The sequence below is a fragment of the Peromyscus maniculatus genome, chromosome 6, assembly GCF_049852395.1.
Source record: "Peromyscus maniculatus bairdii isolate BWxNUB_F1_BW_parent chromosome 6, HU_Pman_BW_mat_3.1, whole genome shotgun sequence".
Classification (NCBI taxonomy): domain Eukaryota; kingdom Metazoa; phylum Chordata; class Mammalia; order Rodentia; family Cricetidae; genus Peromyscus; species Peromyscus maniculatus.
In genome coordinates this window covers 62,879,769-62,906,862 of record NC_134857.1, presented here as the reverse complement: position 1 = coordinate 62,906,862, position 27,094 = coordinate 62,879,769, and the positions used below count along the sequence as shown (strand labels likewise).

Below are 27,094 nucleotides of genomic sequence, written 5' to 3'. Positions count from 1 at the left end.
GAATAAATAGAAAGCCTTGGTGATTGTTTTTTAAGAATTCAAGAAAAAATGTTAATGCATTTCTCATGTGCTAACTTTTGATAGATAGAACTTTCAAAATCAGGAAGTTCTGTTAGTAAAACCAAAGTAGAATCAAATATTATAGTTTGAGTATGAAATATCCCCCACAGGAGATAGTGCTTAGAATATAAGGTCCCAGCTTTAGAAATCGTTTTGAAAGCTGTGGACTCTTTAGGAGATGATACTTGGCTGGTAGAAGTAGGTTACTCAGGTGAGCCTTCAAAGGGTAACAGCTTGGTTCCTAATTCCATCTTCTCTTCTTTCTGGTCCCCATAATGTGAAGAGTCTGATTGAGTATGCTCCTGTTGCCACCGATAGGTGGGGTCATTGCACATTGCCTACCCCACTGTCCGTATAAGAATGCTTGTGTGTCTTTGAGAGCAGCAAGGCCATTCTGTCCTTGTGTCGTGTTTAGTCTGGGTGACTATGGTCATGGAAACTCAACGGCCACCAAAGTTACCCCAAGCCACTAACTTTTGTGTTCTTACCTTGTGGATTTGAAGAATGAAATTGATGGATCATACATCAATTTCAGTAAGTTTTATAAAGATCTTATTATGAGGAAAGACAGAAGAGAGAGACAGAGACAGAGAGACAGAGAGACAGACAGACAGAGACAGAGAGAGGCAGGGCAAAGTTCCTGTGCAGCAGACAAGTTAACTTGAGAAGGATGCCATTGAAGCTCACCGCCTTGGAGTTGATATAAGGGTCTACTAGATGGAGTATGACAGAGATCAGCTGGTTTATCTACTCCCACCCCAGGTGTTAAGGTGTCTTGTGGCTTTAGTCACATCATTAACATGGTTTTCAGGACAGGAGTATTCCTTTAGGGAAAAAGAGGTAAGGAGAAACCAAACCTCCCTTTATGGCATCCTTAGATAGCCTCTTGCCATGGCAGAACCAGAAACACTGTAGCTTAAACATTTCTGTCAACCCTAGCCCCTAGCAATAAGTAGGCTTCATTTCAAAAACTGCCCACGTTAGGCTGTCTTTTTACCTTAGAATGTTCACTCTTGACTGTCCAGACAATTTCTGTCTCCTATTCTCATGACGACCGTGAACTGAAATCCCTCTGAAAACCATGAGCAGAATAAGCTTTCTGTCCTGTAAGTTGTTTCTGTCAGGTGTTTGGTCCCAGTGAAGCAGAAATAACCACTGCAAACTGATGCTCAACCCAGTGGCCTGGTCATCCTCCCCACTTTAAGTTTCCACTTATACCATTTCCCCCTCTGTGAACCAATGGCACTCTAGCATAGATTATAGCTGAAGCTACCCAAGGGTATCACAATGAAGGAAGAGACAGGGCAAAGATAGCACACAGAGAAAATCCATACACCTCTTAAACACATAGGGTGTCAGGGATGGTGGAAAGGAAGAAAAGATGAATGTAGATACACGTGTGCATTCTGGGTGTTTTTTATTTTGCCTTTGAACTCTCAATTTTGAGTTCAAGGGGATAATACATTTATTCAGAGACATAAATGCCATGGAAAGAATGTATGATGGGGCTCGGAGGAGATGAGGTCCCTGTGGCAGAGTGGAAGTTACTTCTTATAGGTTTCTTCTTACAAGTTTCCCAGGGAGGGGGAGGATCTTCTCCTCATGGTTCATGAGTAGTCTACACTATGTACTTGTACTCAGGCCTTCTCTGGTTCTCTGGTGGAAGGGGGAGGATCATGGGTCTTGGATTTGGGGGAAAGAATGTGAGACTTTGAGGATGTAGGAGAAGCGGGGAAGAGCAGCCAATTTAGTTACTGTGTCCATCACACAGATATGTCACTGGTAGTCTCTGGCAGCTTGGAGTCTGCCAGCCTAGGGTCTCTACACTGAATCAGCTGTGAGGGAAGAGAGAGACCCAGCTCTAGACAAATATGGCCTGAGCAGCCTCTGGTCTGGGCTCTAACAACCTGATTTTTTTTTTAATTCCTAAAATAATTCATTATATTTGGTACTGTTACATGAGGATGTTTTCACGTAAATATCTAACGTAGGTTGAACACACTGCCTAGCATTTTCCTACATGTCATCCCTGCAGTGACAAAAATGAAAATACAGAACAAATTTTTTTCCTGTGGTGTGTGTGTGTGTGTGTGTGTGTGTGTGTGTGTGTGTGTGTGTGTGTATCTTTCTGTGCATGAATGTGGGCATCATACATGTATCACAGGGCACTTTTGGAAGTCAGAGAAAAACCTAGAGTATCAGTGCTCACATTCCACCTTATTTGAAATGGGTTCACTGGTGCATACTCCAAGCTAGCTAGCCAGAGAGCTTTGAACCATTCTCCTGTCTCTTCTTCCCATGGCTGGTAAAGAGCATTGGATTATAGACGGGTACTCTAGATTCCAGACATGTGCTCCAGATCACAGATGGGGGCTCTGGATTACAGATGAGCACTCTGGATTTCAGATAGGTTTTCTGGATTACAGATGTATGTGCTAGATTATAGATGTGTGCTCCAGATTATAGATGTGTGTTCTAGATTACAGATGGGTGCTCTGGATTACAGTTAGGTATTCTGGATTAAAGATGTGTGCTCTGGATTACAGATGGGTGCTATGGATTACAGATGGGTGCTATGGATTATAGATAGGTGCTCTGATGGCTAAGGATACTGAGTACTTTGAAAAGAAAAAATTTAAAGATACATTTTATTATGTATGTATTTGTGTGTGTGTACTTGTACACACGCGCGTGCATGTGTATTTGAGTGCACATTTCCATAGGGACCAGATGTGTAGGACTCCCTGGGGCTAGAGATCCAGGTAGCTGTGAGTCACTTGACATGCACACTGAGAACCAAACTCAGGTGCTCCACAAGAGCTTGTAACTGCTGATCCATGCCGTCCCCGTACCTGTGGAGCACATTTTAAAAATATGTGATGGCTATTTGCATTTCTTCCTTTGAGAAACATCTGTTTGGTTCAATAAACAATTTAGGAGTTGGATGATTTGCCTTTTTAACATTCAGTAGTTCTTTATTAATCCTGGACACTAATGTCCTGTCTGCCATGGAGCTGGTGAAGATACTTTGTCCATTCTGCTGATCTGTCTTCCATTCTTCTGATTAATTTCCCCTTGCTGTGCAAAAGGTTATACATTTATGTAATATCATTTCTTCATTCCTGGGAATATTTTCTGAGCTACTGGAAAACCCTTTTGAAGATTCTCACCTGTGCCTGCATCTTGACATGTTCCGTTTTTACCATAGCAGTTTCAAACGTTTGGGCCTTACATGAAACTCTGTGGTTCCCTTTGAACTGATTTGTGTGTTTATACAGAACGGGAGACGTAAATCTAGTTCCTTTCTTCATATGTGCTGATCTCCCTTCAGCCCCACCCTTTGTAGATAGCTTGTCTTTTCTTCAATGTATGGCTGTGGTCCTTGGTCAAAATGTAGGTGACTGTTGCCAGCTGTGTGGGTTTCCTTCTGGGTCCTGGGTTATACCCCACTGGTCTACATGCCTGTCTTTGTCTTTTTGCTACTACCATGCTGCTTATATTAATATGGCCTGTAGTATAATTTTCAGATGAGATATTATACAGCCAGGATTGTTCTTTCCGTATAAGATTGCTTTGGCTGCTTGGGGTCTCCTGTGATTTCATATGCATTTTAGGATTATTTTTCTAGTTCCAAGGAACACCATTGAGAGTTTTGAGGAGAAATTGCTTTGACTGTATGGATTGTTTTGGTAATGTAGTCATTTTACAACACCAATCCTGCCAATCCATGAGAGGTCTTTTTTTGTTTTTTGTTTTTTTTTGTTTGTTTTGGTTTGGTTTTTTTGTTTTGTTTTGTTTTGTTTTTTCGAGACAGGGTTTCTCTGTGTAGCTTTGCGCCTTTCCTGGATCTCGCTTTGTAGACCAGGATGGCCTCGAACTCACAAAGATCCACCTGGCTCTGCCTCCCGAGTGCTGGGATTAAAGGCATGTGCCACCACCGCCCAGCCATGAGAGGTCTTTACAACTTAGAATGTTCTTTTGGTTTTTTTTCTTCAGTGTCTCGGGATTTTCATTGTGGAAGTCTTTCACCTCCTTGACTGGGCTTATTCCAAGCTATTTCTATTTATTTATTTATTTATTTATTTATTTATTTATTTATTTATTTATTTATTTATTTATTTGTTTGTTTGGGTGGGGTGAGGACCTTGAGTGAATGGGAATTTTTTTTTCCTAGGCAATTTTCTTGCTGATGTGTAGAGAAACTAATGGTTAATGGGTATTGATTTTATATTCTGCCACTTTGCTGAAACTGTTTACCAGACCTGAGGGGTTTCTGGTGGAGTGAGTCCTTCTGGTTTTTACTGAAAAAACAAATTGTGCAAATAGGCATAATTTGACTTCTTTTCTTGTTTAAACTCCTTTTATTCCTTTTACCTTATTGCTCTAGCTAAAACTTTCAGCGCTATATTTAATGAGTGGAGAAAATAGAAATCCGTTGTCCCCTTCCAAATTTTAGAGGAAATGCTCCCAATTTTTCGCCATCTAGTATAATGTGGTCTTTTGGTTTGTCACGTGTGGCCTTTGCTATGCTGTGGCATATTCCGTTCACTCCTAGTGTCTATGGGACAGCCACAATGAAGGGATGTGGAACTTTTTCTGCAGCTGTTCAGATGAATATGTGATTTCTGTCTTTAAGTTTATTCATGTAATGCATTAAATTTATTGATTCGTGTGTTTTATACCATTCTTACATCACTGGAATAAAGTCTCTTGGTCATGGAGTTTGCTCATCTTAATGTGTTAATGAATTCAATTTTTCCAGGATTTTATTGAAAAATTCTCAATTTGTGTTCTTCATGGAAACTGACTTACGGTTTTCTTTCTTTGTAGTAATTATCCACTTTGGGTATCAGAGTAATGCTGCCTTCACAGAAGGAGTTTGTTAGTGTCCCCTTGCCTTCTGTCTTAGGCAACATTTTGAGGAATGTTGATATCAGCTGTTTTTTAAGGATTTGGCAGGATTTGACAGTGAATCTGTCTAGTCTTGGCCTTTTTCTGTTGAGAGACATTTTATTACTGCTCCAGTATCTATGAGTGATTTAGATATATTTAAACCGTTTATGTCTTCTTGATTTAATATTGGTGGATCAAATATATCTAGGAATTTATCTATGTCTTCTAGATTTTCCACTTTGGCAGAGGATATAATATTCCAAAGTAAGCCTAGCTTATGATAAGCTTACTTATGTGTCACCAGATTCTGTAATTCCTCACACCTTGAAACACACATGAAGACCAACTCTCACTTCCTATTCCTCAGAGTTGTTCACATATTAATGCTTTTAATCACAGCCATCACTGCACCACTATTAACTGAGTTCCCTAAGGGTATAACATAATCAGAAGGCATGTAGTATAAGTTAATGTTGATTTTTCCACATTGTGTTCCAGCAAATATGTGCCAGGAATTGTTAGCCTGCAGGTGTCCAATGCAGCTATCCTTTCTCTTAACATGTCAAATATCACATAAGCACTCATATGAAGTTGCTGTGAGGATCTAGAGTTCTTTGCCATAAAAGCTGAGGATAATGGGTTTACAGTTTTCTGAAAATGCCACTTTTGCTCCACACATTTGATAGCATACATTTAAAGTAAGGATCAAGCACTATGAACATGTGTAGACAGTTGGTTTGCAAATGAATTAAACAAAATGCTATGCTTAATTTATGATGAAAATTTGTGCTGTTTTAAATTTTAAATAATGCTCCCTTGATATAAAACATTAGATAGACTCTTCATTTTGGTTTAGGAAAGCTAAGTGATTTCATTGACTTTTAGTGTCAGGTGCCCCCCCTTTTTTATTAAGGAATTTTTTTTATTCATTTTACATACCAATCACAGATCTCCCCCTCTCCTCCCTCCTCCAGCCTCTTCCCTCCTCAACCCACCCCCCCATTCCCTCCTCCAACAAGGCAAGGTCTCTGGTGTCCTTTCTAATTTTAATATGTACCTCTAACTATACAGTTGAGAAAATGAAGACTTGGAGAGATTAAATGACTTTTGTATATCACAGGCTGTGCTTCCTCCAAGATAAATGCTGTGCATTGCTCAGTAAGTCGGTGAATAGAGCACACAACTGTAACTCTTCCTGACTGATGCTACTCAGTGAAGCAGTGTTGAGAAGTCCCACATGGGACTTGGCAATCAAGGCGCCCTATTCTATTCTTTAACCAGGGAGAATGTTTAAGAAAATCAATATGGGAGTAGAATATTAGAATTGCAGGTTCTATAATTTTTCCCTGTTACTGTTCCTGTCTAATGGATGTATTAATTGAATGAGCTGTATCTGAAATATAGTGAAAGACAAAGATGTGTACTGTCATGCCCCAGGCTGCAGTTCCTTCCCTATCTGGACACATATGTTCTCCCATTCAGAGGTACAGATTGTTCTTCCTCTTCCTTCTCACCGAGGCTAGCATTGGAGACCAGTTTCATCAGTGAATGGGCAGAGAGGTGATCTGATACCTGGGAGGGTTTAAGACACCTGGGAAGTTTCTGTTTGGAACCTCTGAGAACTCTCTCATAGACAGCTCATTCCTTGGGAAACCAAAGGCCATGTAAATCTGACTATTATAAGATTGACACATTGAGAGAGAGAAAGAGAGAGAGAGAGAGAGAGAGAGAGAGAGAGAGAGAGAGAGAGAGAGAAATGTGAGTGATGGATCATTCTCCAGCTCCTGCAGTCAACCCCAGCCAGGGCCAGACCCTGAGGGAAGCTGCCATCTCAGAGAACCCCACAGGCCCCTTTCTCTATCTGCTGCCACACAAATGGAGATGAACCATCCAGCCTGGGCCTCCCTGAATTTCTGACTCCTGATAAGCAACACAAAACAATTGTCCCTGAACTTGGAAGGCATTGCCAAGCAAGAAAGTAAGCAGGGTAGTCATGTGCTTTTTCGGTTTCTCATGAACATAATTGCAGGAGCCCCAAAATCAGTTGGCTAGGCAAGGGAAGACAATTAGGTTAGCTTATTATTTACTATTGATTAGAACCTAGCCTCTATAAAGTTTCACACACATTTACAGAGGATTAAACTTGATTAGTTCCACACATGGATGCAAATAATTTCAGACTGGTTGAAAACATAAGCTTACAACTTGTAGCTTTCTTCCACAGCAGGCTATTACCTGATTTTCCACATAATGTATCAGTCTTACTCAGAATTCTTTCTTCCACTGACTGTATTGCTGGCACCTTCTATTAACTTTTAAAATCTTTGAAATATACTCACTATATAATGTATCTTATTTTAATTAGAGTCTACAGTATTGAAAATTGTGTAGTTAATTGTTCCTTACAGTGGCGATTACTTTCCACCTATCACAAAAGCTCAGCCAAGTGCAGTGGAAGTAGCTGTTTCCAATTGGAAATGGAATTAAAGTGCTCTGTAGAACCACAAAGAGGTCCTGTCTAGAAATATATTGAGTATGGTTATCTTCCTCAGAAAGCATTTCTCTGGTCTTCTCACATACAACATACATTAGAAGAAAAAACAAACAAAACTCTCCATTTTTAAATGGGGCACTCAAATCTGTTGTGTCATAGACTACGAGGAATGAGGAATTTCCATTGATTTATGTATGCCTTTATTCAAAAGTCTGATACTACAGTTTGGAGTTTAAATGTCCTCCAATGTCATATGTTGAAGACATAATTGTCAATGTGGCACCACTGGGAGGTAGTGGATTCTCTAGCAGTTAGGGCCAGTGATGGAAAGTTAGGGCTTGCAGGGCATGGCCTTCACGGACATATTAGACCCTGGCTCCTCTTTTCTCTTTCTATTATTTAGGCCTAGAGCCACCATGATTGGAGAGCTCTGCTTGATTATGTGTTCCTGCCATGATGTTCTGTCTGACCATAGGCCCAGAGCAATTTGGCCAATCAGCATGGGGCTTAAATAATCATTTCCCCCTTTAGACTGTTTATCTGGTAAAGTTTTACAGCCAGGGAAAGCTAACTGACACATATATTGTGATGGCTATTTTTGGTTGTCAACTTGACTATATGTAGAACTAATAAAATCCAAGTGGCTGGCTATACCTGTTTTGGATTTTTGTTTTTTTGTTTTGTTTTGTGTTGTGTTTTTTTTTTTTTTTCAAGATAGGGTTTCTCTGTTTAACAGTCCTAGAGGGATTTTTTTCTTAATTAAATCATTTGAAGTGGGATGATCTACTTTTAATCTAGATCTTCCAGTGTGGGAAGATAAACCTTCAATCCAGATCTTTTGAGGTGGCAAGATCCACCTTTAATCTGGGCCAGACCTTGTGCAGGCAGCTCATACAAAGGACAAGGAAGAAGGAAGCCTGTCCCTTTTGTCTGCTGTTATTGCTCTCACTGGCAAGTTCATTCCTTCCCTGGCATTAGAGCCAACTCATTTGGAATTCTGGGGTACACTGAAGTCCCCAGCCGAGACATCCAGCCCAATTGTAGACTGAACAACTACTGGATTCTTGAGCTTTTCATTGGTAGACACAGCCATTGTTGGACTATCTGGACCACAAGCTGTAAGTCACTCCAATACATCCCCTTTACATATATAGGAAGATTCATTCTCTAAGTTGTATTCCTCTAGAGATCTCTGACTAATACACATATATATCCGTAGTAAGACTTGAGACATTTGGCAGTATGATCAGTTTTGTGAGGACTTTGTCTAACATAGTTTCTTCAATGAACACTAAGTAAAGATTTGTTTACAGGAGCTGTGATCAGTGAAATGCTTGTGTGAGTTTTATATGATTGTTTCTATAAAAAAGTAGTGGGTCGGCGCTGGAGAGATAGCTCAGTGGTTAAGGGTACTGGCTGCTCTTCCAGAGGACCTGAGTTCAATTTCCAGCACCCACATGGCGGCTCACAACTGTCTGTAACTCCAGTTCCAGGGGATCTGACACCTTCACACCAATGCACATAAATAAAGTTAAATAAATTATTTTAAAAAAAGTAGTGGGTCATGAAATCCATCTGATTTGTATCATTCATGCTTTGCAAGTTTTACCTTGAGTAAGCAATTTCTCCATTTCACTGTGATAGGTGAAAATTATGTTCAAACTCTCCTCATCCTTCGGGCATAAGCTAGCATGAAAGAGCTTTCAATTTACTCTTTCAAAAAAAATAAAATTTAAATTTGTTTTTACTATATGGTTGAAAATTTTTATCAAATTTTATCTCCATATGCTTTACAAAGATAAACACTTATTATGAATAATTGAAATTCCTAAAAGGGTGTGTATGTTTCTTCTTCATCCACTGGTCTTCTCTGTGGCTCAGATAATCAGATGAAAATTTGCATTGATTAAATTCTGAATTCTACGCAAACGTGTTCCTTCATTTAAATTTGAACTACAGATCATTTACATTTAAATACTCCTTTAGATTTAGTCTTTCACCGTTTCAGAACCATTTGGATGATCAGTGAGAGATAAAAATCTCAGCAAAATGTTCATATGTTGCTTACAATCCTGCTTAATTACTTTGAATCTGCAATTAAAAATCCCAAACAGAAATAAAAACTCCAAATCCATAAAAACAAAAACAAAAAAACCATAGCAAATTATACTTCACACCCTATTTAAGATTTAGCATTTTACTTTGAATGACTAGATGTTTTCCCTTTTCTTGAATGAGACACCTGTCTTCATAACTTATATTCAAGCAAAAAAAATATTTTAAAGGAAATGGGTAAAAATAATTTAGAAACTGTCTAAGGGGTTTGTGAGATTCATCATTTGGTGACCATCTGTGGTCCATTCACCTTTCACCTTTCACTACGAGATGATCCAATTTCATGTTAGGAAAGGAAATAAACATATTGCCTTTTCATCAGAACAAATGATTAAACTGACTATTTGTAATTAGCTTTTAAAAATCTTTTGTTTATGAGCGTGTATGTGTATGGTATATGTGTAAACACCCATTCCACCTGCACAAACATATACATACCCACATCATTCACACATCCACAAAGCTACACACACACACACACACACACACACACAGAGAGAGAGAGAGAGAGAGAGAGAGAGAGAGAGAGAGAGAGACAGACAGACAGACAGACAGACAGACAGACAGACAGACAGACAGACAGACAGAGAGACCATCCACTCTGGAGAGCACACATGCCACATTTGTGGAGGTCAGAGCACAGCCTGTATGGTAGGTTATACCTTCCACCCTGTCTGAAACAGTCTTTTGGCCCATGGACTTCCAAGCATTCTTCTGTCTCTGCCTCCCTTCTCTCTTCAGAAGTGCTGGGAATGGTGTGTGTGTGTGTGTGTGTGTGTGTGTGTGTGTGTGTGTGTGTGTGTGTGTGTGTGTGCGTGTGTGTGTGTATGTGTGTGTGTGTGTGTGTGTGTGTGTGAATCACAGTGTGGGTATGCTGGGTACTGTGTCTAGGTTGATATGGATTCTAGGGATCTGAACTCGGGTTCTTCTGCTTGAGCAGCAAGAACTTTTCCAACGAAGCCATCGCCTAGCCCTTCAATGAGTTTTTAAAAAGAAAGATTACTTATAAATAATACATTCCCACAAACCGATAATCTTTTTAAAATGTCTCTCTGATGCAACCCAAGTCTGTCCAGGTATTTCCTGTAAGCTGTTGCTGTCCCTCATGTCTCCCGCAGATCCAGATCCAGGAACTACATCTATAACCTGCTGAAGATCTCCATTTTAATCAAAGACATTTAGGATGTCCACGTGCTGTAGTTTTTGTTATAGGGAGTGTTATTGAAATTTCAAACACATTTTCTAGGAGAGAGAGGCACTTACAGATATTCACTGCATCACTACGTAGTCAGACTGGGTGTCATATAGACTGAGCACCATCACTAAGTGCTGTTTTCGTCTAGGGACTCGGGCCCTTTCCCCCAGGGAAGGTAAGTGCTGTGTCCGCTTAGGACCTCCTTTGTCAGCATGGCTGGAGTTTCTGAGCTGTGTCTCCAGAGCGTGCTGCCCTCTCTCTGGTGTGGAGCCCTTCTCCTCTTGCTCTTCTTTCCCGAGCCGGGGGGCACTGATTTATGTGCTTTACTTCTTCCCTATTTCTGGAAGCAGCTCCCACATTCCATTTCTACTTTGTTCCGCCTGTGGTTTCAGTCAGACTGGCCTGGCTTGGAAGTGATTTAATGATCTCTCAGGAAACCTTGACATTAAAGTGAGGAGAAACTACTTTTCCGGCAGTGAAGCCAAAAGGCCTTTCTCTGAGGAATCCAAACAAACTCCTTCTCTATGCCTTTTATCCCCTCATGTTAGTTTCCCTTCAGCTAAAAACTTACCACTTCAGCCACTCTCTCCTGAGACCACTCAAGTTTTATACTGAACATGACATGCGACCTGCTGACTCTGTGATGATCTGAGCCCCACTGAACTGGAGTCTTCACCCTCCCACAGAGGAAACTGCTTGGCTTTCTTTTTGCTCATGTAAACTTCTTTTAGTCCAGTCGATGCAGCATGAACTTGGCTAAGGGAAAATTTCAAGTGTCTCTCTCACTGCCTCTTCAAACTTATACTACAGAGATAGATGGGTGAGAACAGGAAATAGAAACTTGTGAGATAGGACAGGGACCCTAGAGCAGCACTTCCCAGAATCTTCTTGCTGAAGTCCAGGAACACCAAGGAGTTCTGTTTCCTGGTCCTTGTTATCTCCTTCCCTTTCCTGGAAGCCCTTCATGATCCTGTAGCTGAAGTTGAAAAGAAGCACATGGACAGCTGGTGGCTGTGGCAGCAGGACGGACCTACTCTTGCTCATACCTCACCCCAATTTCTACCATAAATCCTTTAAAAAGAACCTGCCAGACTATCTATCGGCACCTTGATGATAACCTGTTTCCTGAGCTCTCTCTTGCTACACAGGAACCTCTCACTCTCTCTTTCTGTCTCTGTCTCTCTCTCTCTCTCTCCCTCATCCACCCCCCCATCTATCTATCTATCTATCTATCTATCTATCTATCTATCTATCTATCTATCTATCTATCTATCTATCTATCATCTATCTATCTATCTATCATCTAACTATGATCTCTCTCTCTTATCTATCTAGTTACCACTGATAATCTATGATAAACTTCTCTCTAAAACTCATCCTCTGTAGTCTCTTAATTTCATTTTTTGAACTCATGAGACAATTCACTGAAAATCACTGACTCAGTGAAACTTTGGTGGTATTGATTTTTCTGGGACCTTAGCATCCCATGCCAAGGTCACCAAAAGCAAAAATCAATCAATCAATCAATCAATCGTTCAATCAATCGATCGCTAGATAGACAGATAAGTAAAACATAAAAAACCCTACAGAATTCAAAGCTTCCCTGAACTTTCTTGTCTCAAAAGAATCATACAAATGTACTATAAACATACACAAGATGGCTAACCAGTCTGTCTTTAACAGACATAAATAATCAGAACAGATTTATCCAGTTTAAGACCAGGCAACCGTTAAGGGAATGTATGTTTATATGTACAGAAATGAGATAATATCTGTAACATATTTTTAGGATTATGAAGTTGACATAAGATTAGGAATCAGCTCACTCATGAGAATTTATTCCCATATTCCAAAATGGGGAACCTGGGTAACAAAAGCTTATACCTATAATGTCCATAGTTTACACTATCCCTACAAAGCTGTTTAGTTCAGTGTGCAATTAAGATTAAATTAAAATTGAGTCTTACAGTGACCCATTTCAAGTGCTTGATAGTCATGTGTGTGTAGCTTGCATATTAGAGAGCACATATAAACATCATTATTATTGCAAAACAAATCTACTGAACAGGGGATGTTTTATTTTCTGGTTTTGTCACCATTGACTTTTTATCATGGTTATAAATTACTTTCCTAACAAAAATAAAAATGAAATTATTTCTATGTGGTAGAGGTCTTTGCTCTCAGTATGATTTTTAGACTGGAGCAAATCATACCATGGTTTACTTTGTGCCATAAATTGAGCCCCTAGGATGCAGCTACTGAAGTTTTCTTTTTAAATGACAAACTGTTCTCAAATTTGTTCATCCCAGCTCTCTAAAACATCCAAATTATTCCATTAACCAAGAGGTCCTTTGCTGCAATTTGACTGTGGATACCAGTTCAACCAGAAATAAAAGGGAAATGACTTATTTGGGGTTGGAGATCCATAAGGTCCTCCAACTGGATTATATGTTGAAGGCATGTCCTGTGGCTTGCACTGGTGGGATGGGAAAGAAACTGAGATGCAGGTAAGTCTGTCAGTCTTCTGGAAGTGGGGGTATGCCTCTGAAGGGGCTATGAGAACCCAGCTACTGCTGTTCATCCTTACCTTCTCCTCCTCTCTCCCTCTGTCCCTCTCTCCTCTTCCTTCTTGCTCCCTCTCTCAGGCTGTAAGGGGTGCTGATCAATAGCTTTGATCCTCTGTATGTTCCATGCTGACGTGCTGCCCCACCTAAGGCAAAGGCACAAAACTGTGAGCCTAAACACATCTGCCCACTCCATGCTTGGTTCCTCCAGTTTGAGCTGTAGTAATAGAAAGCTAATACATTTGGTAATTGATCTGTGACTCTCTGCCTTTGATATCTGTATGTGCTGAGGAATAGGCAGTGGGGTGGGGGAAATTTTGGTGGAGCCAAAAATTTAAGTATTTGGAGAGATTTATCAGTTATCAAGTAACACCAGAGGCTGTAAGACACGAGGCTCATGGTCTAGACTGCAAATATCTCTCTATCTAGTCTTCCCTTTATTGCAGGTTTTACTTTCCACCATTTCAGTTTTCTATCCACTACATAGAACATTCCAGAAATAAACAGTACATAAGTTTAAACTTCGTGTGGTTCTGAGCAATACGATGCAATTTTGTGCTGTCTTTATCTATCCTGACCAGGGTATGAGTCATTTTTGTGTCTAGTGAATCCATAATACATATGCTACCAGTCTGAGTTTCACTTGGTAGCCACATCTGTGATGGGTGTGTTGAAGTTCTGTGGATGAGCACCCTTTGTTTTATATATAGCAATGGCTCTAAAGTACAATAGTGATAGGATTGAGATGAGCCAAAGAGAGACAATATCCCACATCATGACAAGGAAAGGGGCGAGTTAGCTACAGTGTGATACTCAAGGGAGATGTATTTATAAAACGTTTGCTACAGTCTATTAATATAATTGTTCTATTTCATTCTTAATTATTGTTCTTAGTATCTTCTCTGCTGAACTTTTGAAAATTAAGCTTTGTTGTGGTTTCAGACATCCCCTAGAGGTCCCCGAGCAGATTTCCCTTGGGTGCAGGGGACTGCTCTCCCCTTTCTGCCCTTTTTTCTTTCTTCTACCTTTCTATCTACTTATCATCTCATTCATTTTGGTATACTCACCTGGAATTTTGACTTTTAAGAAATTAGTTTGTACCATTTCATTTAAAAGATGTTTCTATTACATTTACACAAATGTGTGTAGGATATATATATATATGGATGTATATGTGTGTGTATGTGTGTGTGTGTGTGTGTGTGTGTGTGTGTGTGTAGACGTGTCTGTGTGTGTGTGTTTGGAATAATCTTTTTGTACTCTGTGAAGAAATGTCACTTGGATTGGAATTGGTTTAATAAAAAGCTGAACAACCAATAACTAGGTAGTACTTTCGGAGAAAACACTGGGAGGAAGAAGGGCTGAGTTGCCATCTGACACAGAGGGAACAGACACGTAAGAAAAGAGGTAAAAGCCCCAAGTCATGTGGTAACATGTAGATGAATGAAAATGGGTTAATTTAAGTAATAAGAGCTAGTTAGAAACAAGTCTAAGCTACTGGCAGAACTTTAATAATTAATAAGAAGTCTCCATGTCATTTATTTGGGAGCTGGCTGGCAGGACAGAGAAAGACTAGCAACAAATTCAACATAGGGTCTGAGAAAGCTAACAACAACAACAACAACAATAACAACAACAGGACATAGTTTCACTGGGCATAGAGCTCGTTTCTCATGGACTGAGGAGTGGGGCAGAGCCAGCAGCCAGTGCTGCAGCTGAGGTCCGAGCCATGCCACTTAGCAGTTTAAAGGTTCATGCAGTCAGAAAAGGAGAGAGATACCCAGGAAAGATGCATAGAGATGGGAAAAACCTCTAAACAGGGTCCAGTGTGTTCAACAAGGTGCATAGACTTAAAAAAAGGGAGGTGTGGTACAGACAGTCATAAAAAATAGTAAAGTCTTTAAAGAGAGAAGTAAAGTAAAAAAAAAAAAATAAGCCACTTAGAGATGGGAAATACACAGGGAGTTTGGATTCAGTATGTTGCTGTATTGACCTTATATTATTTGATTGCTGATAAGCAAATGACAGTTGCTGGGAGACATGGGATAGTGAAAGGAACTGCTGAATTAAACCAGCCTAGACACTTTAGGAATGCCTTAAGTTTAAAATGAAAGTTTTGCTTTGGGGAAGAGGTTATGCTTTTGTTTCCACAGGAAATGAAAGACTGGATTCCTTCCAGGTTAAAAAAGATCATGTTTGATCAGGGAAGATGCCCTGAAAATCCTGGCTACAGACATAAAGAAAAAAAAAAACCTAGAAAAAGTTCAAGACACGTGACATATATTTTAGCTACTCAAACATAAAACAAAAAAAAAATCATCTTTGGATGGCTTGTGCACAATGCAGAGTCTATACTTGTATTAGTACAGGGCTCCTCAATGTGGCAACATGTAGATGAATAAAAATGGGTTAAATTAAGTTATAAGAGCTAGTTAGAAACAAGCCTAAGTTATTGGCCGAGCTTTTATAATTATTAAGAAGTCTCCATGTCATTTACTTGGGAGCTGGTTGGTGATAAAGAGAAAGAATAGCATTGTGTGTGTGTGTGTGTGTGTGTGTGTGTGTGTGTGTGTGTGTGTGTGTGTAGGGGTGTATGTTGACTTCAGATGACTATGTGTACGAACAGATTCTCTCCTTCCACTATTTCACCACTTACATAGGTGTGTGGCTTTCCACAGAGTGGTTCATTGTTCCTATGGTTTGTAACAAATATGCCTTAAAGGACTTTACTTAGAACCTGAATGTGCAGTGTCACCAGTTGGCACAACTATGTTGACAATATGTTGCACTGTGAAGTGACTTTCACATCATGGATCAGCTTCTCATCCAATTCTATACTTTATTGAAAGACACGCGTCATGGAGGTCATTTGTTATCATTGGAGTTGCTCATCAGAATCTATGGAACCATGTGAATCTTTTAAGGTATCAGCGAGCCTATAAGGAAGTGAGTTCAATGTTCATATACAGACACTTGCTTTGAAGCCTTTGAAAGCCAATGATGTAAGAGAGAGGAGTATGTTGTACAACCACTGCCAGAGAAATGGCTTAAAAGCCTCCAAAGCAATGACTTTCGGCAACACTGCTCATCAGCGTTCTGTGTATTTGCTTCTGTGGTTATTGTCTAACCCCATGTTGCTCTTCCCAGGTTTAACTTGTTAGACACACAAAGTTCATTCTTCACCTTCCCGATAGTCAAAAGCATGGAAAGCTGGCCCGAATGGCGTCACATGCACCCAACTCTAGGAGCCTTAAGCAGGTTCAAGGCCAGCAGGGGCTACCAAGAGAGGATTGGGCCAGCCTGGGAAACTGAGTAAGACACAGTCCTCAAATAAAGAAACAAACAAAAAAGAGAACCTGTGAAGCTAGTTCAGCAACAGAGCACTCACTCAGCATTTGTGAAGTGTCAGGCTCACCTAAAAAAAAAGCAACCTCGAAATCTGTTCAGTTAAAGCTTATGTGTGAGCAAGAGGTATTTCTCCAAACCAAAACCTAAAAGGAATTTAAGCAGAGCTTGTAAAATATGATGTCTATTTCCATGCCTATTTACTTTTGTGTATTGGTAATTGAAAAACCCAAAGAACACTGTTTTATAGATAGCTTCTTTAGCATAATGTTACATGAATTGAAGACTGATTTCAGATTACATGTCTTATAAATGAAGTATAATTAGGGTGTATGACTTTCAGGGGTCATACTGTTCCCTGACCCTATTGGGTATAGATTTTTGCAGGGCAGCTCATTCCACATGAAAGGAGTAATGAATACATGAAAACCCATTCCATATGAAAGGGGTAATGAATACGTGAGAGAGTATTTATTATCTTTTTTAAAAAAAACGCTAAGTATAACTTTATTTTTAGATAGAGAAATCTAATCTAAAGCAAATCATCTTTTTGCATAGTTAAGAGACATTTTAAGAACTAGTATGAGCATCTTCATCTCAGAAATTGAAAACAAAATAAAACTAACGCAATGAATGAGGTGACCTGTGCAAGGCTGGGAGACAGGGGAACTGTGGCAGTCCTGGTTTCCAGTTGCATGCTTCCTCACTTTAAGACTCTACTGCCCCCTTTAAAATTGATGACGGAAAAGAGACCTGCAGCAAACCTCAGGAAGGACGGCCTTGGAATGAAGAGTTTGCTGGGTGAAGTTGAAGTAGCCACTCCCTCGCCTCCCCCCCACCCCCACTTCCCAGCATTGGTGACTGGAAGTCCAGTCTGTCCTGTTTTACTCCTACGCGGAAATTGGAGCAAAAGAGAGGAACATTGCCAGTGAAATTGGACAGTGACAGATCCAAGAGCGAAGAATTTTGAAATCAACTAACTGGACAAAGACTGTTTTATTGAAGACCCATTGCCTTTCTTGTTCTCTGCTTTCCTTCTGGGTGGCAGCTTTTGGCAGTCGGCCTCCGGGACACCGAGTTTGTGATCTGAGTCCGCACGATTCCATCAACACCTGTTAAAGGCTTCTCCGCTCCCGGACCACCAGGCTCTGGACTTGTTTTACCTTCCCGCGATCACTGGGTCACCGCAGCTCGTGCGCCCGCGCGCTTTCTGGCCGGTCGAGCTGACTGTTTGTCCTTGGGATCCAGCTTCTGCCAGAAGCCAGCTCTCTGCCTTCACTCACCACAGAAGACCAAAGTTGGATTCCCCAGGGCATTGAGGTGCCCGGGGCATTGAGGAGTCTCTAGTCCGGCTCCCGCCAGCTCCACGTGTCTGTCCCTGGTTCACACAGCAGGGGGGCGCAGCGGGGGCTCGCAGCTCCTGCCCCCAGACTTTCCTCTGCAGATTTGATGAACTCCTAAGTGGAGTGAGGGTAGCAGCTGCTGGGAGTGGTGGCCACGTGCGATGGGGCGCTGTGCTGCGTAGGGTGCAGATGCGCGCGGGCTACCAGGGGTGGCGGACACTCTCCCCGCGTTCCTGGCCTCCACATCTTAGCTGGCTCACTCCCCTTGCGAGGCTAACGCTCCTGGTACCTGTGTCCTTTCCTTCCAGAGCGGCGTTGTCTCCAACCTCCATCTCCGACCCTCCTCCCTCCCCCGACTCTCTCCTATCCGCGCGATGTAGTGCGGATCTCGGATCCAGTGGCCATAGAGGTCCAGGGATAAGCCCGGCAGCTGCATCCTTGTAGCGGCTCTGCTTGGCCGCTCCGGTTCCTGCTTGCTTGCTTACGCCGTCCTACACAGAAGCGGACCTGCTCCAGGTGCCTCCCAGGGCCGTCAATCCGTTGGCTACACACTCCTGGCTTCCTGGGCTCAGCTGAAAAGCAAGGGCCGGCGGCGCAGTAAGTTCAAACTCCAGTTCTCCTTCAGAGATCATGAACAGCCCCAAGGGAGCCCAGGGTCCTGTCCGGGGTCCTGTCGGCGGGAACAGGGCACAGTGTTTCTAAAGGGAGCCTCCCACCTCAACTTTGGGTGGAATAGGGGACTTAGAGGGGCTAGTACCACTTTTGTTTCTTCTTTTGCTAGACTTTTTCTTTTCTACTGAAGGTTCTTGAATGTTCCTTGACCAAGGACTATATAGTCTGAGACAGTAAGACACAATTCTGCTGCCTCTTTAAAAAAAAAATCAAACACCTTCTAAAGTGCAAGGTCATGTTGAATATTCCAAACCTGTTCAAAATTAGATATTTAGTTAGGCTTCCATTCATTTCCCTAAGGTGGAAATCACCCACTAGTAGAAATCTAAGGTTGGGTGGCAGGGGTGACACTAACATTTAAATAGCTTTTCCTAGTTGGGGCCAGTCACTAAAATCTCAGCGATGTGCAGGAGACAGCATTACTGTCACAGAAAGGAAGCTCAAATACAGAAAAGAGAAGCATGCACAGACTTCTATATGAGCCATCATACCTTGCATGTAGCAATGTTAAAATCCCATGTCCCCTCCCAGAAAGACTAACAGGTGTGTAGCACCTAGGAAAACATTCCTGGAAGAGGTGCTTGATAGGATGCCAAGCTTTGCCCACCTGGAGTAATTCTGTCGCAGAAATAACTTGCAAACCCACAGACTTCAACATGTAGTCAAAGCATGAGTAGCTCTCCGACTCATCAAGGCACCTTGAGCCTCAGAAGAAGAAAAAAAAATCATTCCCTTTTCTTAACAAATTCGTTTAAGGCGCACCTGTTCAAGAAAACAGCACCATTCACAGTTTTGAATTTCTTGAATAACCTGAATGTCTCATTTTGCCTTATTTCAAGGAAAGGCTCTTCCCCTGCCTGCTCCTAGCTTGAGGCAGAAGCATTACACGTGCTAGAATTCTCTTGTGCTCTTTTTCTCTCCCACTTTTCCAGAAGCACTGCAGTGAATGATAAATTCTGTGTTCAGGTAGCATTTCTCCCCAGCCCAAGGCTAGTCCTGTGCCTAGGTACAGATCATAGTGTTCACATGCTAATAGCTTGTAGATCAATAACCATTCCTGCAGAAGAGCTGTAAATAAAAGGACTTCAGGGTGAAGTAAATAGAATTGAAATGAAAAAAGGAAAATCAAATCAAATATGATCCTCTTGTCACACTGCCCTTAAATCTGGTGCTTACACTCAGTTCCATCTGGGCAACCATCAAACTCCACCTTCCCGTGTTCTGCTCAACTCGGGTTGACATGTATGGTGTGAGTCACTGTGCTCTACAAAGTCAGGCTCTTAGTCTGAGGGAAATGGTACAGCCTATCAAACAGGCCACGATTTGAATGCCATGCTTCCATAATTGATAGTGGGCCTGGTATCCTTAGAATGTTCTGTTTCACATGTGTGTAGACTTATGTAGAATGCATCAGTATAGCAAATATAAGTACACAGAAAGCTCCCAGACCCAGGATGCTGCTCTGTGTTGTGTGTGTGTGTGGGGGGGGGGAGGGGTGTAGCAGAGGAGAGAGAAATAGACACGAGTACTTGAGAAAAGTTACTATATGGAGTATACTGATAGGCAATTTAAAAGGTTGTAATCAAAAACTGAATTAAGAGGGTCTTAGGCCAAACTTCTTACAGAAGCAAGTACCTGACTAAGAACAAGAAAACAAATATGAGGCTTCTGTGGCACAGAATGAATCCTGTCTGTTGTTATATACAGTAAAGAACAGAATCAAAACTATATTTTATATTAAACAGGTGGTATTAGTTATTAGTAAAATTGTATTCTTGTTTCTCTTTATATTGGTTTTGTCCAATTATTGAGTGTCTTTAATGTACTAGATGGTGTACCTCGAGATTAAACAACAAATCAAGAAGTTCCAGTTTCTGTCTTCACAAAGGTTGCTCTCCTACGACAATCAGAGTGTGGCCTGTGTTGTGGGGCAGTGGGAGACATGAGCATAAGTTTTTTAGCTAACCAGGATAAAGAGAGACTCTTTGGTTCACCACAAGGAGGGAAGAGAGGCATGAGGAAGCCTGAACGTTCTAGATTTGGTAGGATTCAGTTTGACAGAGTAGCAGATGTCTATTGGGATATCAAGGGAGCTCAGGACAGCACCTCTGTAGTGATGTCACCAACCAAGCCCTGAATGTCATACTAAGGAGCTGAGCCATATTTTAGTGGAAGAATAAATTCAAGTGTGCTTTGAGCAGATCATGAAACAAACAAAACAAAACAAAAAGTCCATTCAGGGATGTAGAAGAGAAGGAATCTGTGCAGAGAATTGGTTATATAAGTGTAGGGAGATGAAAACCGAAAGTCAGGCCTCTCTGAGGATTGCAAGAGTGGCTCCTTACTACCTGAACTGAAGGGACATAAAGAGGAGGCAGTGTCACCGAGACCCTTGAAATAGCCCCATCTGCAGGAAACATTCTCATGTTGGTGTCTTCCTTCCTCCTGCTTTTTATTCACGCAGTTTTCTTTTAAAAACTACTTATGGGCATATGATGTGTGTGTGTAGGGGATGTGTATGTGATGTATGTAGGGTATGTATCTATATATATTATGTGTGTACATACATGTTCATATGTATAAGTGGGTGTGAATGCAGGTGTGGTGTGTGTGTGTAGGGTATGTATGTATGTCTGTGTGTAGCATATGTGTGGATGATGTGTATTTGTATTATGTATGTTTGTATGTGTGTGTAGGGCATATATGATGTGTGTACTTAGCATAAGTGTGTATGTGTGTGTGTGTGGATACAGTTGTGACATTGCACACATGTGGAACTCAGAGCACCACCTCAGGTGTAGATCCTTGCTTTCTACCTTGATTCTTTTTGAGGCAGAGTCTCTTGTTCACAACTGCATCCACCAGGACACCTGACCCATAGGCTTCCAAGAATTCTCCTGTCTGCATCTCCCATCTTGCAAAGGACCTGGCATCACAGATGTGCATTAAGCTTCCAGCTTTAATGGGCTCTCTTCATATCTCCACACTTGCATAGCCAACACTTTATGCACTGAGCCAGCTCTGCTAACCCCTCCTGCTTTTTAATTACCTCCAAGTGCTTCCCACTGATTCAACCCAACCAGAATCCTGATAATCTGGGAGCCTGAAAGTGAAGGTTCTGTGCAGGTCTGTGGTACAGAGCAAGACAGAGGAAGGAAAGATGGGAAGAGGAGTGAGGTCACACAGGGCCAGCCAGCATTATTTGTAAGCTCAATAAACAGGATTCATCTACCAATTGTCGTAGAAGCTATTATGATTAATAAAGAAATTCATTAAAAGATCTTCTGAATTAATAACAGAAGCCTTTTGTGATTGTGGGTATATTCACAAATACTACCACTAGGATATTGAGTCTGAGTGTTTTTATACCCTTAACAATGAATTTATAGTAAAAGCAAAGGCATTATTATAAGCAATCTAGTAGAGGTATTACCTGCTGCCTTAACACCCAGCAGGATCCTCCCTTCAGGATACAGGTTTGCAAGGGTTTGTTGAAAGCACATCCCAGTAGATGTCAGAACCAACATGGTGAATTGTGTATGACTTTACCTGTTCAGCTACTGAATCAATGAATGAAAGCAACAGGAAGAAAAATTGGAAATAAGATACTTGGCTATAAGAATAATTATGGTTATAAACTGAACCAAACAAAACCAATGTGATAGAAATGATAAGAGATGTGTGTGGGAGAGAGGTGGGGGACCAGTCTGGGGGTCTTTAAAGCATGAGGGGGGTCCTCAAGGAAACAAGAAAACCTAGAATACTTATCTCTTTGTTTTGAACTTTAAGGGCTTTAATTCGTGTATTGAGTGCAGCAGATCACACAGGCAGGGGGATTCTGGGGTGTAGCATAGGAAGGAAAGAAAGGCACCCAAACTTCTCTATTTAGAAGTGTCGGGGGTTGGACTTGGATATATTTTTAATGCACTACTTTTGTAGGATGCTGCTCTGTGTTGTGTGGGGAGTTACTTTCAGACCCTTAAACAAAACAACTGTTCTACACAGAGTTCCATTTAAAACACCAGGCGGCTCGGGGGCGGGGGGGGGGGACAACGACGACAACAAAACAACAGTGTGCTTCTAATGCTAGTATTGGGGAGGTGGAGAAAGATGGATCTGTGGGTCTTATTGATCAGAAAGACCAGCATAGTTGGTGAATTCCAGGCCAGTGAGAAGCCCTTTCTCAGAAAACAACCTGGATGGCACCTGAGAAATGGTACCTAAATGAATTTTTACCTAAGGGATAGAGAAATGACACACCATTTCCATGGGTCTTTACTTTTGCCACCCCCCAACACACACACACACACACACACACACACACACACACACACACACACACACACACACACACGAGGGGGTGGGCATATGTGCACAAGTGAAAGAAAGAGTGGCCATGTGAGAATCCATCCGTTTTGCCTTATTTTATTCTCCCAAAGCTCAGGCACTGAGCACAGGGGAGTTGCCTGTCCCTTTTCTATGCTGGGTACTGGTGTATGCTTATAAGCTCCAAACAGCTAAGAGGGTGAGACTTTCCTTCGAGTTAACTTGTTGGCTTCATAGCAATTGTAAAATTGATACATTTTATCCCATTCATTTTGTTTTAAAATGGAATCTATTTGATCTCATTTATTCTGGAATTGGTTCCCTCCTATAGAAAACTGCATTCTTATCGTGATTGCAGTTATTTTAAAGACTTGATTTAATCAATCCATAGTTGTGAATAGACTTATTTGGAGGACTTGCTTTATCCAGCTGTTATGTAGTCTGCAGTGTTATAGATCAGAGTGCAGCCATCTAGAGGAGCTCAGAATAAACTTTCTTTCGGATGGCTGTGTGTTTCACTAGTGGTTTCCTGTGTTATTTTTATTGTAGATTCTTGTGCTATTGGGAGGCCAAGTGAAACTGAAGTGGTGCTGAAGATGGGCCCAGTAGGTGCAGAGGCAGATGAGAACCAGACTGTAGAAGCGAAGGTGGAGCTCTATGGGCCGGGGCACACCACTCCTAGAGGTGAGCTCCCCCCTGATCCCGAGCCGGAGCTCATAGACAGCACCAAGCTGGTTGAGGTGCAGGTGGTCCTCATATTGGCCTATTGCTCCATCATCTTGCTGGGGGTTGTTGGCAACTCTCTGGTAATCCATGTGGTGATCAAATTCAAGAGCATGCGCACAGTAACCAACTTTTTCATTGCCAACCTGGCTGTGGCGGATCTTTTGGTGAATACCCTGTGCCTACCATTCACTCTTACCTATACCTTAATGGGGGAGTGGAAAATGGGTCCAGTCCTGTGCCATTTGGTGCCCTATTCTCAGGGTCTGGCAGTACAAGTGTCCACAATAACTCTGACAGTCATTGCTCTCGACCGCCATCGCTGCATTGTCTACCACCTGGAAAGCAAGATCTCCAAGCGAATCAGCTTCCTGATCATTGGTCTGGCCTGGGGCATCAGTGCCCTGCTGGCAAGCCCCCTGGCCATCTTCCGGGAGTACTCCCTGATTGAGATCATTCCTGACTTTGAGATAGTGGCCTGTACTGAGAAGTGGCCTGGCGAGGAGAAGAGTGTCTACGGCACAGTCTACAGCCTGTCCACCTTACTAATCCTGTACGTTTTGCCTCTGGGCATCATATCTTTCTCCTACGCCCGTATCTGGAGTAAGCTGAAGAACCATGTCAGCCCAGGAGCCGCAAGTGACCATTACCATCAGCGAAGGCACAAAACAACCAAAATGCTGGTGTGTGTGGTAGTGGTGTTTGCAGTCAGCTGGCTGCCCCTCCATGCCTTCCAGCTTGCTGTGGACATTGACAGCCATGTCCTGGACTTGAAGGAGTACAAACTCATCTTCACAGTGTTCCACATTATTGCCATGTGCTCCACCTTTGCCAACCCCCTTCTCTATGGCTGGATGAACAGCAACTATAGGAAGGCTTTCCTTTCTGCCTTCCGGTGTGAGCAGAGGATGGATGCCATTCACTCGGAGGTGTCTATGACCTTCAAGACTAAAAAGAACTTAGAAGTTAAAAAGAACAATGGCCCCACTGACTCTTTTTCAGAGGCTACCAATGTCTAAGAAAAGAGGTGTGGAGGCACATGGATGAGTTGTGACCAGAGATACCAATCTGGTTAGTGAAGGTTTTCTAACCAGTGCATGCTGACCTCCCATTGTATTGACTAAAAAGCATCGGCAGTATCATTCCTGGGAAACTGGCTGGCAGAGCTGAGGTGAAAATGAGCAAATTGCTCTGGTTCCATGGTGTGATTACTGGTGCTTAGATGGTAGGTTGGATTACGAGAAAGGAGGGAAATACTTGTAACTGTTTTCCCAGAGTTTCCCAGGAAACCTGAACAAGGAATTGGTATCAGTATAGCTAAAAGGTAGAGGTAAGTATTAACTCTGAACGCACAGTAGGATCTGCATTGGGGATGCTGTGGACTCCACTGCTCCCCCATTACTTGATGAAAAGCTGCTGAACAAACTCAGATTCCCCTAGGGAGCCCTAGGCTCTCTGGTATGGTGTTTTGGTTTTATTGCCCTTCCTAAGATGAAACCCAAATGAGAATGCTGTCCGTAACCATTGCTTGTAACTAATGGGATGACATCAAGACAACTTCAAGAGAGTAAACACATTTGGTGTACAGTGATGGGGGAAATGCTTATGTACACAGCAAGCAATTAACTGTTATTAAAATCAAATGTACAATTGTCGGAAGTTTCTTTTATTCAGAATCAAATTCTGAAATTATTGGGCTTAAAAGAAATAGAAATTATTGTTTGATTTCTTGTTTTGAGTCACTTCTACTCCGTAACTACTGTTCAGCTAGCAAGTAAGAACTCGGTCCTCTTGCTGGTTGTTAATGGTTAAAGTCCTTTAGACCTATACATCACCTATGACCATTCCTGCATGGGGGCCAAGTTCTCACTAAAAATTAAAGGAGACTATAAAATAATTTTATAACAGTTTGAGTTTAGTTGTAATCAATTCCTCTCCCCTACATACGTGTTTACAGACACAGCAGAATTATGTTCTTTGGAGTTCATCTTTAGCAGGCCAACCTATGATAAGTAAAAATGTAATTTCATTAAAATGAACCCGTTTGGCAAGAAATCTCAAAAACTGAGTTCATTCCCCTTTGCAAATGTTTGGTTTTCAACATTTTTTTATGTAAGTTTTCTCTTTCCAAAATGACTATATTTTGGGTGACATAAATATGGAGACAAAATAAAAAGCATGTCTATAAATAGTGGAACACTAGCAGTTTTCATTTAATGCTTTTATAAATTTAGCTGTTATTTCAATAGTACCCAACCAAAGACGATTAAGACTCTATTTTGTTCACACAGAAAAAAAAGTAAGAAAATGAGATGTTAAAATGGTTGCACCTCTCTGGATGCTGAAATTTCAGTGTAGGTGTATTTTTGTAAATATGACAGAATTTGTGAGTATATTCCTTACATTTTAGAAATATTCAACATAGTCTTATACTTGGTAATGATATGAATGTTGTGTATATATTTAAAATTCAGACAATGGCTGTTATCAAATTCCTTTCAGGGTGGAAATAAAATTTGGTTTGGGAGCTGCACTTTTGGAATACTGAGAAGGAACAACAAAAAAAAAAAGTAAAAATAGGTGTTAAGGCAGACTAAGAAGTCAATGAAATACACTGCTATCTGAAGTGTACCACATAACTATAAAACATGGTTTTCCTCTTGGACTCAGCACTGTCACTTGGAGATAAGCTTTTTATATTTTATGCAGAAATATTTAAGACGTTAAAAGGTTGTTGTAAAGTTTTTATGCCCCTTGCAGAATTCGTATCCTGTATAAAACCTGTGTGTTATTGTGACTCCTACTGTGATGGTAAATCATTGGAATCTACCTAATAATTCAATTACATATTTATGATTGAGCTCATATGTTAAAGCCATTAATAAAGTATCTTTTATGTAGTGATTTTAATGTTAAAATAAAGAGAATTTATGGAATTCTGTTGTTTCCATGTATCTCTTACTCTACTCTTTGGCTGAAATCGAGTCCCTGGTTACCCTGTGAGCACCCTGTGAGAATGCCTGTGAGTGAGTGCCCTGTGAGGATGCCTGTGAGTGAGTGCCCTGTGAGAATCCCTGTGAGTGAGTGCCCTGTGAGAATCCCTGTGAGTAAGTGCCCTGTGAGGATGCCTGTGGGTGAGTGCCCTGTGAGTGAGTACCCTGTGAGAATGCCTGTGAGTGAGTGCCCTGTGAGAGTCCCTGTGAGTGAGTGCCCTGTGAGGATGCCTGTGAGTGAGTGCCCTGTGAGAGTCCCTGTGAGTGAGTGCCCTGTGAGGATGCCTGTGAGTGAGTGCCCTGTGAGAGTCCCTGTGAGTGAGTGCCCTGTGAGGATGCCTGTGAGTGAGTGCCCTGTGAGAGTCCCTGTG

The 27,094-nt window shown here is 41.5% G+C and overlaps 1 protein-coding gene across 1 annotated transcript; it reads left to right on the top strand.

The window, feature by feature from the left end:
* Positions 1-18,047: 18,047 nt before the first annotated feature.
* On the top strand, positions 18,048-26,666 carry Npy2r (neuropeptide Y receptor Y2). Its single transcript, XM_016003812.3, has 2 exons — positions 18,048-18,606; positions 23,557-26,666. The coding sequence occupies exon 2, from the start codon at positions 23,604-23,606 to the stop codon at positions 24,747-24,749; it is 1,146 nt and encodes a 381-aa protein (XP_015859298.1). The 5' UTR covers positions 18,048-18,606; positions 23,557-23,603; the 3' UTR covers positions 24,750-26,666.
* Positions 26,667-27,094: the final 428 nt, after the last annotated feature.

Coding starts and splice junctions, on each gene's coding strand:
- Npy2r (XM_016003812.3), top strand. CDS start 23,604: ATGGGCCCAGTAGGTGCAGAGGCAGATGAGAACCAGACTGTAGAAGCG.